The 15,686-nt window shown below is 27.2% G+C and overlaps 2 protein-coding genes across 2 annotated transcripts in view; one reads left to right on the top strand and one right to left on the bottom strand.

Moving 5' to 3' along the window:
• Positions 1-15,686, top strand: part of LOC145187722 (lipopolysaccharide-responsive and beige-like anchor protein) — a 32,615-nt gene that overhangs the window by 9,308 nt on the left and 7,621 nt on the right. Inside the window, exons 9-31 of the mRNA XM_090080597.1 lie at positions 3,118-3,174; positions 3,342-3,482; positions 3,915-3,977; positions 4,123-4,193; positions 4,337-4,501; positions 4,592-4,845; positions 5,883-5,956; positions 6,040-6,102; positions 6,268-6,365; positions 6,471-6,563; positions 6,856-6,958; positions 7,329-7,410; positions 7,752-7,905; positions 8,338-8,408; positions 8,518-8,639; positions 8,740-9,443; positions 9,579-9,913; positions 11,823-11,971; positions 12,077-12,311; positions 12,528-13,087; positions 13,205-13,382; positions 13,770-14,050; positions 15,477-15,594. Coding sequence (XP_089936723.1) covers positions 3,118-3,174; positions 3,342-3,482; positions 3,915-3,977; positions 4,123-4,193; positions 4,337-4,501; positions 4,592-4,845; positions 5,883-5,956; positions 6,040-6,102; positions 6,268-6,365; positions 6,471-6,563; positions 6,856-6,958; positions 7,329-7,410; positions 7,752-7,905; positions 8,338-8,408; positions 8,518-8,639; positions 8,740-9,443; positions 9,579-9,913; positions 11,823-11,971; positions 12,077-12,311; positions 12,528-13,087; positions 13,205-13,382; positions 13,770-14,050; positions 15,477-15,594 — 4,171 coding nt within the window. The remainder of the gene's footprint in view (positions 1-3,117; positions 3,175-3,341; positions 3,483-3,914; positions 3,978-4,122; positions 4,194-4,336; positions 4,502-4,591; positions 4,846-5,882; positions 5,957-6,039; positions 6,103-6,267; positions 6,366-6,470; positions 6,564-6,855; positions 6,959-7,328; positions 7,411-7,751; positions 7,906-8,337; positions 8,409-8,517; positions 8,640-8,739; positions 9,444-9,578; positions 9,914-11,822; positions 11,972-12,076; positions 12,312-12,527; positions 13,088-13,204; positions 13,383-13,769; positions 14,051-15,476; positions 15,595-15,686) is intronic.
• On the bottom strand, positions 1,308-1,965 carry LOC149891806 (uncharacterized). The gene is made up of 2 exons (XM_090080617.1): positions 1,747-1,965; positions 1,308-1,610 (listed from the first exon to the last, which is right to left on the bottom strand). The coding sequence occupies exons 1-2, from the start codon at positions 1,822-1,824 to the stop codon at positions 1,329-1,331; spliced, it is 360 nt and encodes a 119-aa protein (XP_089936743.1). The 5' UTR covers positions 1,825-1,965; the 3' UTR covers positions 1,308-1,328.

Genomic DNA, 15,686 nt, shown 5'->3' with positions numbered 1-15,686 from the left:
TATTTTCTTCGTGATTTTTGGCGGCCATTGTTGGAACAACGTTAGCGCTTCAAAATCATTGAACATTCTTTATTTGTGTTTTTATGCAGATATTTTATAGATAAAGCTTAAAAGGATTTTGGTAACTTCATAATAAACTAATTACTTAAAAACTGCATTTAATCTATTATTCAGTTCCTTGTTGTGCTTCGTTAACAATGCATGTATGAATTTAAAATTCCATACTTATTTATGAATGTTTTCGATAGTAATTCTGGTTAAACAAATTTTTCATAGTGTTTGACTAAAGAAAAGTATAAATAGTCGATAAATATGCCATATAATACACAAATACACAACAAAATAATACACAAATACACAACAAATAAAATGCTGTCTAAAGAACTTAAAATGTTACTAGCAATATAAATAAGAGAAAACAAAGAGGTTCTTCTTGGGAAGCTTAGTATGTTTTAATTAGCAAACTATTTAAATAAAAATATGTATTGCTACATTATATTTTATATATATGTATATATATGTATGTATATATATATATATATATATATATATATATATATATATATATATATATATATATATATATATATATATATATATATATATTTCATGTTCTCAGAGACTGTCATGGAATCTTTACCAACACAATTTATAGTATTATACAGTGTAGGAGAAGCTATTTTCAATGTTAGTGTATTAAGTTAATAAAACTATTGGAAGTATATATATATTTACATATATATATATATATATATATATATATATATATATATATATATATATATATATATATATATATATATATATATATATATATATATGTATATATATATATAAAATTGATATATACTATACATTACATCATGTTATCATTGTTAATTTTATATACTGTAATATATCTCTGCAGTTTTTGAATAGAATGATTAAATTGCCATTATTATTACCCTTGTTATATATCATTAGCACTGTTAGTAGTTTACTTTACATTAGTTTATAACTATTTGTATATAAACTTGAATGTAAAATCTTTATTTAGAAATATGATTGATTACATACTTATATTATGTTAATATATACTATATATTACATACTTATACTATAACATTTGTAAATATATATTTAAATATATATATATATATATATATATATATATATATATATATATATATATATATTTAAATATATATTTACAAATGTTATAGTATAAGTATGTAATATATAGTATATATTAACATAATATAAGTATGTAATCAATCATATTTCTAAATAAAGATTTTACATTCATGTAAATATATATATACTTCCAATAGTTTTATTAACTTAATACACTAACATTGAAAATAGCTTCTCCTACACTGTATAATACTATAAATTGTGTTGGTAAAGATTCCATGACAGTCTCTGAGAACATGAAAAAAAATATTTGTGCCAATAAAATGAAGAAATACCATTATTTGGAAAAGTACTGAAATGCTTTTATTTCGCTTAGTATAATGTTGCAAATCATCTTTAAGCCTAGTTTCTAAAAAATCTAATACAGCTCTTGGGACTCGATACTGCTCTCGAAAAACGTTGTCAGAAACATCTTCGTTAAAAAAGCGACCATTAAACTAAAATGATATTGAAAAACAAAACAAAAATATAATTTCTGCGCCTATTTAGTATGATTTCTGATTTTGTTCGATAAAAAATCATTAAAAAATATATATATATATAGTAATTTTAAGTAATGTTTTAAACACCAACCTCTCGAGGCAATCGGTGGCGAAGCTCATTTTCTGCAACTTCGAAATCTAAGTCTTCATCCGAAAAAATTAAATTCATGTTTCTACTTTAATTTTACACAGATTTTTTAAACACCAAATACTAGAATTTAAAAATATTCATAAAAATAGAATAGACAGCACAGCATACTTAATGACTAATTAAATTCATTAAGTAGGCCTAATAAATAAAAGTTACAATAAAAATTACTATTATATTACTACTATATATTACGGATAAAAAAAGTTCGTGAATTTTAGTGACGTTTACGTTTTATGCTTTATAGCAATGGGCGAAAAAAATACAAACAGCGATAAATTCTTCGAGATTACGAACTTTTTTTCGTACGTGAAAAATTGCGTTTTTACGAAAGATTTTTTTTCTCGAAAAAAACTTCGAATTGTTTATAGCATTGGCCCCTGATCCCCATGCAAGAGTTTACAGAAGACCAAATGAAAGATATTTTGCTTGTAACATTCGAGAAACCACTTTATAAAAAGGCGGCTCATTGAGGCATTGGGCGGAATATCTTTAATAGCTCACACAGAGCTTTTTATTGTTGATGGTGGACGTCTGACTTCTCAATGATGCATGGCAGATATTTTAGAACCTTTTGTGGTACCTTTTTCATGGTACATTGGAGATGGATTCCTTTTTATGCAGGATAATTCTAGACCACATACGGCACATTGTTACTGAATACTTTAATAATGTTAATATTCAAGTTTAGGACTGGCCAGCTTGCAATTCAGATATGAACCCAATAGATAGAACCCAATAGATAGAACCCAATAGCATCTTTGGGACATAATGGAATGCTGTGTTACAAGCCAACATCTACCACTTAACAGCCTAGACGATATGTCACAAAATCTTACCTGCCTGTGGGAAGATATCCCTCAAGAAGCGATAAGATCTCTAATTGAAAGTATTCCATGGTGCTGTCAGGCTGTGATAACATCAAGAGGTGGAAACACTAGTTATTGATTAGTTAAAATTATTTCAATTTAAGCTGTATTAGTGTGTATAACAATAATAATCTTTTTACTTTATTTTTTTAAATGAGCCATATTTTTGGTTTTAGTTTTTTTTTTTCACCATCCTGGTCAATTTTATTATTGTCATCAAAATAATTGTGTTCATGTGTTCTATTCTTAATATGTTTATCAAAATATATGATAATATTTATGAAAATTAAAATAAATCAAAATGTATAAATGGTGTGTTAATTTTGTGATTAAGTGATTTTGGACAGTTTCATAAAACACACATTATAAAAACCACTATAACTGCATTAGGTGGAGGAAATTGTAAATTGTGTTGTTTTAAAATTTGTAGTGTGATGTTTTATAGGGAAAGTTTAAGTTTGCAAATGAATTAGAGAATAACATTTCTGAATCAGATCGAAAGGTATTTTTTTTCTTGTAAATTTTAGAACTTTAAATCATTAATATTAGTAAATAATACAAATACTTTATACATCTTAAAAAAGTGTACATCATTTGATAAATATACTTTGTAATTATTTAACTTTCAGCAACAGTTGTGTTGTTAACTTTTAATATGTTTTTGAACAGTTAATTTATGAAAGCAAGCTATCACAGAATATCTTATTTTCATACAATCCAAAAGCAGTTGATGGGGAACTTTGCTTAGAAGCATCCCCCTCTGAAAATACTTCATGTTTCTACCAGTCACCTCATGCTCTTATGAATGAAGTAAGTTTTGCTTCGTTTTTCTTTATTCTGTGTTAAAAAATTAGCATAAATTCATTAAATAAATTGAATTTACATTAATTTATATATTTAAAGGTACAGAGTTGTAAAATTTTATTGAAAAATTTACAATATTACACACCTATAGTTTTGTTTCAACTTTTTGAAATTTTTGCATGATAGTCATTTTATTATTTAAGACATTCAATTATAGATGTTATATTTTTAAAGTTAAAAAAAAAAAAAAAAAAAAAAATTAACTTATGTATACAAATTCATCTCACAAAAAATGCTTGATGTTTTAAATGCATGAAAAACCTTATTTTAATAAATTCAGAAATATTGATTCACTTGTAAAACTGATGAAGAAGTTTGTACTTGATTTATTAAAAATCTTTATAAACCAAATAGTAATGCCAAATATCTTTAATATAGGGTGTTCATGCTGTAGTCACAAATTCTTTGCAAGCAGCAATGCATTCTCTTGGTGGAATACAGGTCTTAAATTTACTTTAAGTTTTAAAAATAATTATTACATGATTTAATAAACTTATAAAGTGTTTTTTTCTTTTTCAGGGAAAAGATAAAAAAGAATAGCAAGAGTAATAATATGAATAATTATTATAATTGAATAATTTTTTAGATGCTGTTTCCATTATTTACACAACTAGACTGTTCCCTTTATGGGCAACAAAACCCAGAACCTAAAATATGGTAAAATGTTTTAAGTTATTTAAAAAAAAAATTCTACCTCACTTACTATTATTACATACTATATTGCTCACTTACTATATTACATACTATATTGCTCACTTACTATATTGCTAAAAGCAGTGAAGCTATGGATGATTTTTTAGTTCGTTGCTCTTTGGATTAATATATGATCTTTTACGAGGGTGTTCTGTATTTCAACAACAGTTGTTGCAAAGTCAAGGCTTTATGATTATTGGTCATTTATTACAGAAATCCTCTGCTGTACATTTGACTGAAGCAACTGTAGACATCTTACTTGGATTAGCCCGGTTAGTTAATATTTATAATTTTAGTTAACTCCTAAAATTTCATCTATTAATATTTTCTGTTGTCAGGTAATTGTATAAATTCTATCTTAGTTTCTTCATGGCAACTCCTAGCGCAAATAGTTTGTTAGGTGGTCTACTTGATCATGTCTTGCTAGAACCTGCACTTTGGATCAAAACTCCTTTAAGTCTGCAGTCAAATCTGTTAAGTCTATTTGCCACAGGTTATGTTGGTGGACTTGATTATGCTGGCTATATAAGAAAAGAGGTTGGAGTACCAAGGCTCATTATCATGTTGCGAAAGTATTACTCCATTAGAGTTCGTGATCAGGATTCTTTAGTTGAAAGTATTTTATTTTGTTTTATGTTATGTTTAACTACATATCTATAATATATACAATTTCTTACACAACCATTAAGTTTCTATAGTTAGTTTTTTAATTTTTAAGCAGTTTTTTTTTGTTGCAATATTTTATTTGAACAATTTTAAATCTATATTTAAACGATAAATTAAGAATTAGTCTTTGATTTTTCTCTTTACAATAAATAGTAACAAATAAAGTTTAAACTTCTACATCAGTTTTTTAAAGTAATTTGAATTTTCCTAAGTTTATTAAAATAGAATTCTTTATGCATTTAAGACAGCAAAAAGTTTAATTTATGACAAGTTTGTTACCTTTAAAAAATAAGTTTAATGGATATAATCAAAAAGCAATTTTGTGCAGTGTCTTAAAGAGCTGAAACAAAATATAATATATGTAAGGTATTGCAAAATTTTTTATGGAGTTTCATACGTTTGTTGGACAAGATATAAAAATTGTTTTAAAAATTTGATTTTTTTTTAAATGATTGATATAGAAGTTTGTACTTTATTTGTTATTCTTCATTGAAAAATGTAAAAATCAATTCCCAATACTTACTATAAATTGTCAAACTGCTGAAGGGGAACTTTTATAAGAATTTGTTAAACCACTTGGATGGATTTATCAACATAATAATCTATAAAACTGTACGGTATGTTCAAAGATTGTTCTTATCTATATATGTCTATCAGTGGCTCATACAAAATTCAGATCCTAATCCAACTGAGCATCTTTTGGACCATTTTCATTGACATTTAAATGAAGAATTTTTTAACAGAAATTGAGAAAGATTCATTTCCAAGATATTTTCAGGCTGTTCTAAATGCAAAAGTTTTCTGTCCTATATACTAATGCAATTAAATTCTTTGTTTAATGGTATATAGATGGAAATTACTTACTATAAAAGTTGCATCAATTTTAACATTAAAATTAGAAAAGCAAAAGTGATAAAAAAAAAAGAGATGGTTTCATCTTTTTGGTTGCTATATTTTTTATAGTTTTTTTATCTTAACTTTTTTTAGGCAAAGCAACAGTTGAAGAAATTATTTCTTTGCGGGCATTTGTTTTGCTATTGGTAAAGCAGATGATAATAAAGGTAAGTGTGTTTTCATTGATTCTTTGTTTTAAAAAAAGTTGTGTTCATGAATGATTTAAATTGTTTTTATTTGTATATTAAAGGATCAAGGGATTTCAGAAGATGAACTTAAAAGTATCTTAGTGTATCTAGCAGTAGAAAATGAGGTAAAAGTTCTTTAAAATTTAAGCCCTTTCCCTCCCTTTCCTTTCTCTACTTCCCTCCCCTTTTTCTACTTTCATCCGCTTCCCTTTCTTTACTTCTACCACACTCTTCGAGTACAATTTGTTCTGTTTTTTTTTTTTTTTATGACTATTTTTGCTCTTTTTTAGGAGGAGAATTTTGTGGATATTGTACAATTACTTTTATCTGTCATATGTGAGACTCCAACAGCTATTATACCCAAGTTTGATGAAATAGAAGGATTTCAGTAAATCTTGTTTGTTTTTGCTGTGATATTTTATTGGTTTTCCCCAAATTCAAGTTTTAAGTGATATGATGTTTTACATGTTATTGACATTAAAAACATTTTCAGGGTATTTTTCAAACTACTTGTTGCACAAAATGGGCAAGTTCGTATTTGCAGTGTTAAAATTTTGGGTGCATATATGCAGCATCTAAAGATTCAGTATGTTCCATATCTTTTAATTATTAAAAAAATGTTTTTAAACTTTTCTACTAAAAATTATAGATGTTATATTTTTAAAGTAAAAAAAAAAAAAACAAAAACATTTTTACTAAGTCTTTATGCAAGAAGAAATTTTTATTTACAATCATAAGTAAAAAAAGTTTTTCCTCACAGCTTAATTACAATAAACATTGCTGAAAAGAATACAATTCTTTTATGTTGGTGCTCATAAAAACTTTAGTAAGATTGTTTTTAACTAAAAATGTTCTTAACAAAATTATTTTTTTTATAGGCGCAAACTTGAGTTGGTTGAGAAATACTCTTTTATAACAAAAATGGGACAAAAGCTATCTATATTTGAAATGTCTATGGCAATGTACAATGCATTGTTTGAAGTAGGCTTATTTAATTCTGCAAAAAGGACTATTTGGAATTTTTGATATTAGTATTTTATTGGGTTAGATGATTGGTCTCAACTTTTTATCATTGTATACAGTTTTGTTTAAACTTTTTATCAACTGTTCAAAGTTATTAAGGTTATGTACATGTAGCCAACGAGTCAGCATTAAAAATCTTTTTTTGAATTATTATTAAAGTTTTGAGTTAGTATTAAAATTCTTTTTTTAAAATAAAAATAAAAGTTGAAATTTTTCTTTTTCTTTTTGAGTTTGTGTGCATTCCACAAAAGTACTAGTTTATTACAATCATGATCAGCTCTATAGCTTAAATTTTTGTTTCTTTATAAAGCTCTGTTGTATATTTTAGTTTTTGATTGCTCGGACATCAAAGATCATATCAGAAAAGAGGCATGCTCCTCCTGATTCTTCATCATTAATGTATCATCCATGTATGTATAGGATGTTTATATTCTTTGTTTATAGGTCATTGTCATGTCTTCTGGATTTTAAGTAAAGAATTATGCCATTGTGTTCTGTTAATTCCTTTTTATACTAAAATGTCAAAAAGAATGAATAGTACTCAATAAACACAATCAGAAGAAAGAAGCTTGTTACATTGCATAATTTAAAAATTTTATGAAAGAAGACAAAAGTAATATTGTGCTAATATTTGTTTCTAAAAACATTTATTGTACAAGCAACAACAAACAGAAATAATGGATTTGTTGAATTGTTTATTATCTTCTTGATATTACTTTATCAATCATTAATGTTGGAGGGTTTTGTTTAGCTATTTTGCCAGTCATCTCAAATTTGTTATTAAAAGATCGTCTCGATGCTGCTTCTACGGAAAATGAGGATCTTGCAAAACGAAATATTGAACTTACATTAGTTTTTCTCTCAGATCTTCTCATTTTACTGAACACAAACAATGACAATAAAAGGTTTGCTTATTTTAGCTTTTTATTTATTTATACTTTTTTTTAAATATATTTATACTTATTTTAGTTTTTGGTAAGAGCTTATCCTTAGCTCAGAAAAAAATGGTTCATATTTCAATCTTAAAAAAAAATCTGTAAAAAATAAATCAACAATTTCTTGGGATATTTACTCGATTTTTTCATTCAACTTTTGATGATTCAACTATGAAAGATAATTGCAGTTAAATATTAGTGATTGTACTAAGAGAGATAACTTAAAGAAAACTTATTTTTTAGCTGAATGGGTAATAAAGTCATAAGTTTTACTAACCAGTTGTATTAAAAGTTTGTCATAATATGTTTTTTCATAGTGAGATAAGTCATTATATTTATTTTTCTTCCAATTTTAAGTAGTTTTGAACTAAAAGAACATAAACAATTGAAGCTTCTCTTTAGACTTTTATTACAATTGATGTGCTGGCAAGAATGGCTTTTCTCGCTTGCTTATTTTAGTCCCACAAACAAAGGTTTGTTTGAATGTTCCAGGCTGTGAGCAATTTAGTTATTAAAGAATAATTTTAAAGTTTTTTAACAGATCTTTTAACAACAATATGTTATTAAATGTATTTTTCGTAGATGAAAGTAAAGTAACAGACAGTGTGTTTTCCATCATTAAAATGCTGCTTTATTATGCTATACAAAATGAAAAAGAAGGTTGGAGAGTATGGGTTGACACTCTTTCTATATTACACAGTAAGGTAAGGAGAGAGTGGGTGTGTTTTTTTTTTTTTTTTTTTTAAATTATAATTTTATAATATTTCAGTAGCTAATTGCCTGTTTTTATCTGCATTGTTTTAGGTTTCTGAAATCCCTAATACAAAATCAGCAGATCATCTCCAGCCTTCATTTGAAAAAAAAAGAGAGGCTTTAAATATTAATAAGGAAAAAGTGAATGATGAATTGGACAACCTTAGTAATTTGAACGAATCAACTCCAATGCCAACTTCTACACTAACTGAAAGTGATTCACAGAAATTATTTTCTAAAGCATTTATATTGAAAGAAAGTGATTTGGCAGTTAACATACGCCGTGTTCAAAGTATCAATAACCTACCAAATATTAATTTTAATGAATTTGAAAAAAATCAAACAAGGTCAGTGAGTCTAACAGATTTAAGTAATTTTGATGTTAAAAGCAAGCCAATAAGTCAACTAGTAAGTGAATCAACTAATGATATAGATGCCCAGAAAATTGAAGATAAAATTTCTGAAAAGTTAAATGCAGATGTTTCAGAAAAATCTGTCTCTACTATGATAAACAAAAATGATACAATAGAGCACAAAAGTGAAAGAATAGAAATAAATTCAAATTTAAACTCACCTGATGACCTTGCATCTTCAACATCAGAAACAGATTTAACAAGTGAAGTTCATAGCTCACCATCTAAAGCAAAATGTCGTCCATTTATAGATATTCCTGAATTTAATTGGTCTCAAGCTCATCAAAGACTTCTCACTGAACTTTTGTTTTCAATTGAAAAAGATCTTCAAGTTTGGAAAACGCAAGTTTTTGTTTTTCTATATCATTATTTTGAAATTTATTTTTTAGTATGGCCTGATGTACAACTTATACAAAATAATAACTAGCAGTCCTTGTAATAGACACCCATCATGTAATATAATACATTTATATTTAGGCATACCAGAAAAGTAGTATCAGATTTTGTGTCATCTCGTGAGAATTCTATTTATATCATGAACTTGTGTCATATGGTTTCAATTCTCTCTGACAGTTTAATTTATTGCTGTGGAGGCTTGCTTCCTCTTTTGTCTTCAGCCACATCACCAAACTTTGTAAATGATGTTCTAGAAGCTTGTGGAGGAATGACATTAGATGCAGGATTTGCATTTCTTAATAGAATTTTAAACATAGTTGACATTGTTATGTTTGCATCTCCTACTAATTTTGCTTCTGTTGAAACACATCGAAATATGGTCCCTGGTGGTGTTTTACGCCAATGCATTAGAATAGGTTAGTTCAATAGAAACTATTTGATTTCAATAATTAAAGGAGATTTGTAACAAATAGACCTTACAGCAAAAGTTAAAAAATTATAAACTGATTTACTAGCTGTTTAGCCATTGTAAATAATTAACTTTTAGACATTTTTGGCTGTAACGTTAATGTTTCAGGTTTAACTTAGCTTAAAGAAACACAATTGCTATGTAACTTTCTTGCACTTTAGTACATATTTTCAAGGGAATTAATGATTATATTGGTGATAACAGAGTAATCCTGTGATTTGGCCAAATTACTGTATGATACTGATAAGATACACATTTTAATTAGTTTGCAAGTACAAGTTGTATTTAAAAGTCCAACCAATAAGGTGCAAGAAGTGCAGGATTGGACAATGGAAGTGATGATAATGTTGAGTATTCATTAGAAATTTTACCTGCTCTTAAAAAGATAAATTCAGTAAAAATCTGTGTGGAAATAAGTGCATAAGATTATTTGTAAGTTCTTTTTCATAAAAAAGTAATCTTATTTGAAGAATTTTGTCAGTAAGAAGTTCACTAGTTAATTACTTTTTACTAATTTTATCAAATGCATGTAAAAAAATACTGAAAAGTGTTGTAAAAATGTAGGCCCACAAGGTTTTAAATTAATTTCCATTCTATTTAATGTTTGGCACTTTCTGTAAAAGGCTGCATAAAGTTACTGATGATAAGTTAAGTCATTTAAAATTTACATTTTATTTTTATTAAAAGTTAAAGCAGCAAAGTGGTAGATGGTAGGTATGAAGTATGGCTTCAGCAGATAAGCAGCAAATAGATTATTACTTTCCAAGAATTTTGTCAAAAGTATTCTGAAAAAAGTAACACACCTACATAGAGGTGTAGGAGAATTTCATAGGTTTATTGGTTATTTAAAATGAATGGTGGTTTTGGTCAAAGTTTGAATTTGTGAAGTGTCTGGCTCCTGAAAAACACTTCATAAAATCAAATCTTGGGTGAAAGAATGTAAAAAACATTTAATGCTCTGGGCTTGATGAAAATAGAATTAAGTGTAATCTAAATAAGTTCCATAAGCAACTAAAAAAATTCAACCAAAAACTTGCAATCTTTTTATATTTATGCAAAAAAAAATGAGTTGCTTGCAGTAAAGCATGAGGAAAATTTTAATTACTGTTTTCAGTGTTTTATTGTTGTTACACTAATTTTGATTTTTCATATTTTTTATAAACTTATTTTACTATTGTGTTTAATGATTTTTAAAAAATATAATTTTTTAAGTATGACAGCCTGACACAAAATTTATTTTAAAAAAATTTCTCTTCAAGATAAAAATAAAAATTAGGTCAACATCTTCTTTAGTTTTTATTTTATTCTACAAAAAAATCTTAATGTACCTATCATTTTTGAAACCACTATGTGGGGAAATGGGTCACACAACACAAAAACTATTGTCTATTAACTATAAGCCCAGATTCCACAGATTCTTCTAAGATACAATTGTAGAACCTGTGGGAGCTGATCTTATTAGGTATGCACTAGTGCAGATAAAGCAAACATTAATCTTTGTGACTCTAGTGAGGAATTTTTGATTTCCTTAGTTTTATCTTTATTTTATTGCTTTGTTAAATTCATTTTTAGATGTATTACCTTTTACCCCCCCCCCCCCTCCCTCCTCTTATTAATTTTTTGTAGTTGATTTATAATATAACTTTTGAACCTTTAACTTTTCTTTGTCTTCTGTTTTTTCCTACTGTGGATGACCATGGTGCAAAACTCTTCCATAATTCCTTATTAGTCACAGTTATTCACAAAGTTAACATTTTTTTTACTTTTATTAAAAATCAAGACCATTTAGTCTATTTGGTTCATCTCTCCCCAACATTAGTTAGTTTAAGTTGCTTTTTAAATTGAAATATTTTTAGTCTTTTGTGGTAGCGCACGTAACCGAGTTGTTTGTAGACAACGTGAGTGCCCAGCTGGTGCAAGTGCACTTGTATATCCTAAAACACTGAAAGAAACAGATGCTGCTATTAAAACACTAATTGCTTCAACTAAACCTGCTACAGATGAAGTAAGAAAGCATTCTTAATGATTTTAACTGAAATTATTTGGTTCACTATAATGAAATTAATCTTCCTTAACTTTATTCTCATATCATTTGCAATTTTCTTATCAGGATTTGGTTCAAAACATCCCTGGTCATATGACAACAATTACAAATCCTGAAAAGCTTATACAGGATTCTGATATTAACAGACTTCGGGCTCTTGTGTACCGTGAGGCAGAGGATAGTAGGCAATCATGTTTTGTTTCACTAGTAGTAATTTACTTTGTTGCAGTTCTCATGGTTACTAGATACAGAGATATTCTTCAGTATGAACACCAATCTGATGAAACAAGTAGCAATAAAAGTAATTTATTTAAAACTAAAAGACTAAAACATTAATTAATCTTTAAATAGAAAATCTTAAATTTTCTGAACACTTTTTAATTAAAAAATACTTCTTTTGATTCTAAGATCTTACTTGAATAAGTTCCATATTACTTAAATAAATTAGAATTTGTTATAAAACCTTGCTTAAATCTTTGTACTAAAAGTAAATTGTGCTTAAAAAATAATTATTTAGCTGCTGCTAAAAGTTCCTCTGAAAAGTCTGCTGATAATCGTCGAGTGTCTGAAGATAGTTCCATCTCATATAATGCATTAACTTTGGAAGAAAAGATGGAGGTTACATTTGGTACATCAGCACAGTTATTACGGGACATTTTATTTGATTTTTCTCACTATTTATCAAAAATACTTGTTGGAAGCTATGGTCAAGATTTAATCACAGAAGGGTTGGGTTCTTTAAAGTCTGAAGAAAGTACTGTTGAGTTAGTAATGATGCTATGTTCACAGGAATGGCAAAATGCATTGCAGCGTCAAGCTGGTCCTGCATTTATAGAGCTTGTTGATGAGGGTAGAAAACTCTCACACTCCACACGTGAGCGTATTGTCATTACTGGAGGTGAAGCAAGAGACATTTTAAGTGAGCGCGATAGTCTTGAAAACCTAATGCATGCTCAATTTGAATCTCAATGCACAAAGACAATTATTACATATATAGAACAATATAGGGCATATGATCTTTTTTACAAAGCCAAAAAGAAGCGAAATGCCACTTCTGGTACTCAATGTCTTGAGAAGGTAATAGCAAATGATTTCCAGTTTTTAAACTTAAAAGCAGCAAATAACTAAATCTGTAAGAGTAAACTAAAAAGAAAACTTTCTACTGTTTTTATCTATTTAGGCTATTTTTTCTAGATCTTTGATGTGCTGACTAGTGAGTATGGTGCATGGCCAATGTCTGATATTGAGTCAGCTAAACAGTACTACAAACTTGACCGTTGGGAAGATTGTCTAAGAAGGCGATTAAGACTAGTAAAAAATCAGCATGGAACATCACATTTAGAAGCAACACTTCGTCCTGGATCTGCTCAAGGTGATAGATTTTTACTAAAAATTTTAACCAGTGTCTTAAACTATAAGAAAGGCTTCATCAAAATTGGTGTTTATTTTTTTCCCTAAGTTTTGAATTTCTAGAATTTAACTGTGCACTGTTTTATTTAAATAAGTGTACTGTTGTTATTTTTGCATACTAATGTACAGTTTTTGCATACCTACAATCAAATCTTTTAAATAATACTATATACAGCCAGCACTTATTAAAATTCTAAAGTTTAATTAGCAATTTAAAGCTATCTTCATCTTTAGTTGTGAGGCTAATTTAACTTCAGTAAATTTAATTATATATATGTTTTTTTAATATTGACAAAAAAAACAAGATTAGGATTTTGCAATAATTGAATGATGTTATTTTTTGTATCAGAGATTCCATTAGAAAAGCCTTTGCCATTAAAATATCACTTGTTTACAAAGCAATTGCCAAACAGAAAAGTTAGTGAAAATGATGAAGAAGATGACAATGATTTTGAATCTACTTCTGAAGAAAAGCAAGCATATTATCAACATGGAAGTATAACATACAGCATGCAATGTAAAATTATCTCTCCTGGTGTAACTTTGCCTGGTATCCTCACCATAACAACTGACTCACTCTATTTCACAGCAGATGAAGATTGTGATGAAGTAAAGAATGTTGATCCAAAGGTATTCTTGATTTTAAACTTTTTTTTTAAGTATATTATGTCTCACAACACAAGAAACCATTCCTAGGAATAAAGCTACCTTTTGAAATATGAGACTATCTCTGTGCTCAGGAACTGAAAGGCACAGAAGTACCTAAAAAAGATAAGCAAAGTACTACAAAGGAAGTGGCTACTCAAAGCTAGGAGTCAAACTTTGGATATCCTGATTACACTAAATAACTATATCACTACAGCTTTAGTCTACCTTTTAGTGGCAATTATATAAAAAAAGGCTACTAATATTTTAGTATAGGTTTTAATCAATTTATTTAAATAAACTATAGCAAAGTTAGTTTGAACACTTTTATAAAAATATTTGAACACCTTTGTTAGTAATTAAGAATAGTCTAACATCTAGAGATGAACTTAGTCAATTCATAATTCATACTAAAACCTTTTTTAAGTTAAAAAACCTTTTTTTAATTAAAAAAAAATTGTTTTTTCATTATACTTAGATATAGTCAATAAAGTGAAATATGATTTATAAAACTTACATGTCAGTAAACCTATGTTTCCAGTTTTGTTTAAATATCTATTACTGATAAAAATTTAAGTTTCTAGATTAGAATAAATAAAACTTTATAACTTTGGAGTTACAATTGAAACTTTAAAGTTCCATACCAATACATCAAAATTCAAAACTAATAATTTAATAAATTCATATATTGATTTGAATTAAAATTAAAATTGTCTTTCATGTATCAACAGGTCAACATTTAAACATTGAAGACCAAGACCTAGGCCAATGCCCTCAAGGTCATGGACTTAAGATTAAAACCCACAACTAAGAATTTTAAATGCAAGTACTTAAAGGTTAAGGGCAGCAATCCTCAAAACTAAATCCAAACCCAAAGGCTAAAATTGATCTCAAGGGCTCTGGTAATAGTATTTCCTTAAGCTGTAACTTTGTTAAATAACAAAGAATTTGCATAAACAGTATACAGCATAGTCAGGTATTTATTATGATACCTAATGTCATCATGAGTGGCTTTTTTATATGGAAAGATGATATCAACTTTGAAAATTAGTATGTTCTAAAATAGTTAGCATTTTGTTCTTCTATCTAATGTGGCTAATTTCTAATTCTACCTCCAAATATTATCATTTTTAAGAAAATATTTGTAACAGCAACATATATGAGATATATGATGGAAAATCTCTTACAAATAAAGTTCATCAACTTACAGTTTTATTATATAGTATAATATTTAAAACTATAAATTGATACAATTTTTGCTTAGTTTGGTAAATTGATCAAAATAACATAAACTTTACCCTTATCAGTAGCTAAAGTTTATTTAGTTCAGATTTATTATTATTAAAACCTGAATTGAGTTCTATATTATCAGAACTTTCCCAAAAATCACACAGACAATATTTCTTTTTAGATTTTAATATACAATGATTGCCTGAATGTGAAATGCTCGTTTATCAATATTGTAGCAATTTTTACTAGAAGATATGTTTTGCAGAATAAAGCATTGGAGATCTTTTTAGCTAATAGGAGTAAGTTTATTTAATATAACATTTGTATTTATTCTTTCATCAGTTTTTTCAATTTAACAGTTGCAACAAGTAAGAATAAAAACAAATCATAA

This window comes from Hydra viridissima, unplaced genomic scaffold, assembly GCF_058129835.1.
Source record: "Hydra viridissima isolate aposymbiotic clone 2 unplaced genomic scaffold, HvirCarnegie_v1 scaffold_2, whole genome shotgun sequence".
Taxonomy (NCBI): domain Eukaryota; kingdom Metazoa; phylum Cnidaria; class Hydrozoa; order Anthoathecata; family Hydridae; genus Hydra; species Hydra viridissima.
This window is presented reverse-complemented; position numbering and strand designations above follow the sequence as displayed.

What these genes read in the sequence shown, in the direction of transcription:
- LOC149891806 (XM_090080617.1), bottom strand. Translation starts at nt 1,824, where the DNA reads ATGAATTTAATTTTTTCGGATGAAGACTTAGATTTCGAAGTTGCAGAA. An exon ending in GCCACCGATTGCCTCGAGAG is followed by an intron (nt 1,611 to 1,746) that starts GTTGGTGTTTAA and finishes ATATCATTTTAG; the next exon opens with TTTAATGGTCGCTTTTTTAA.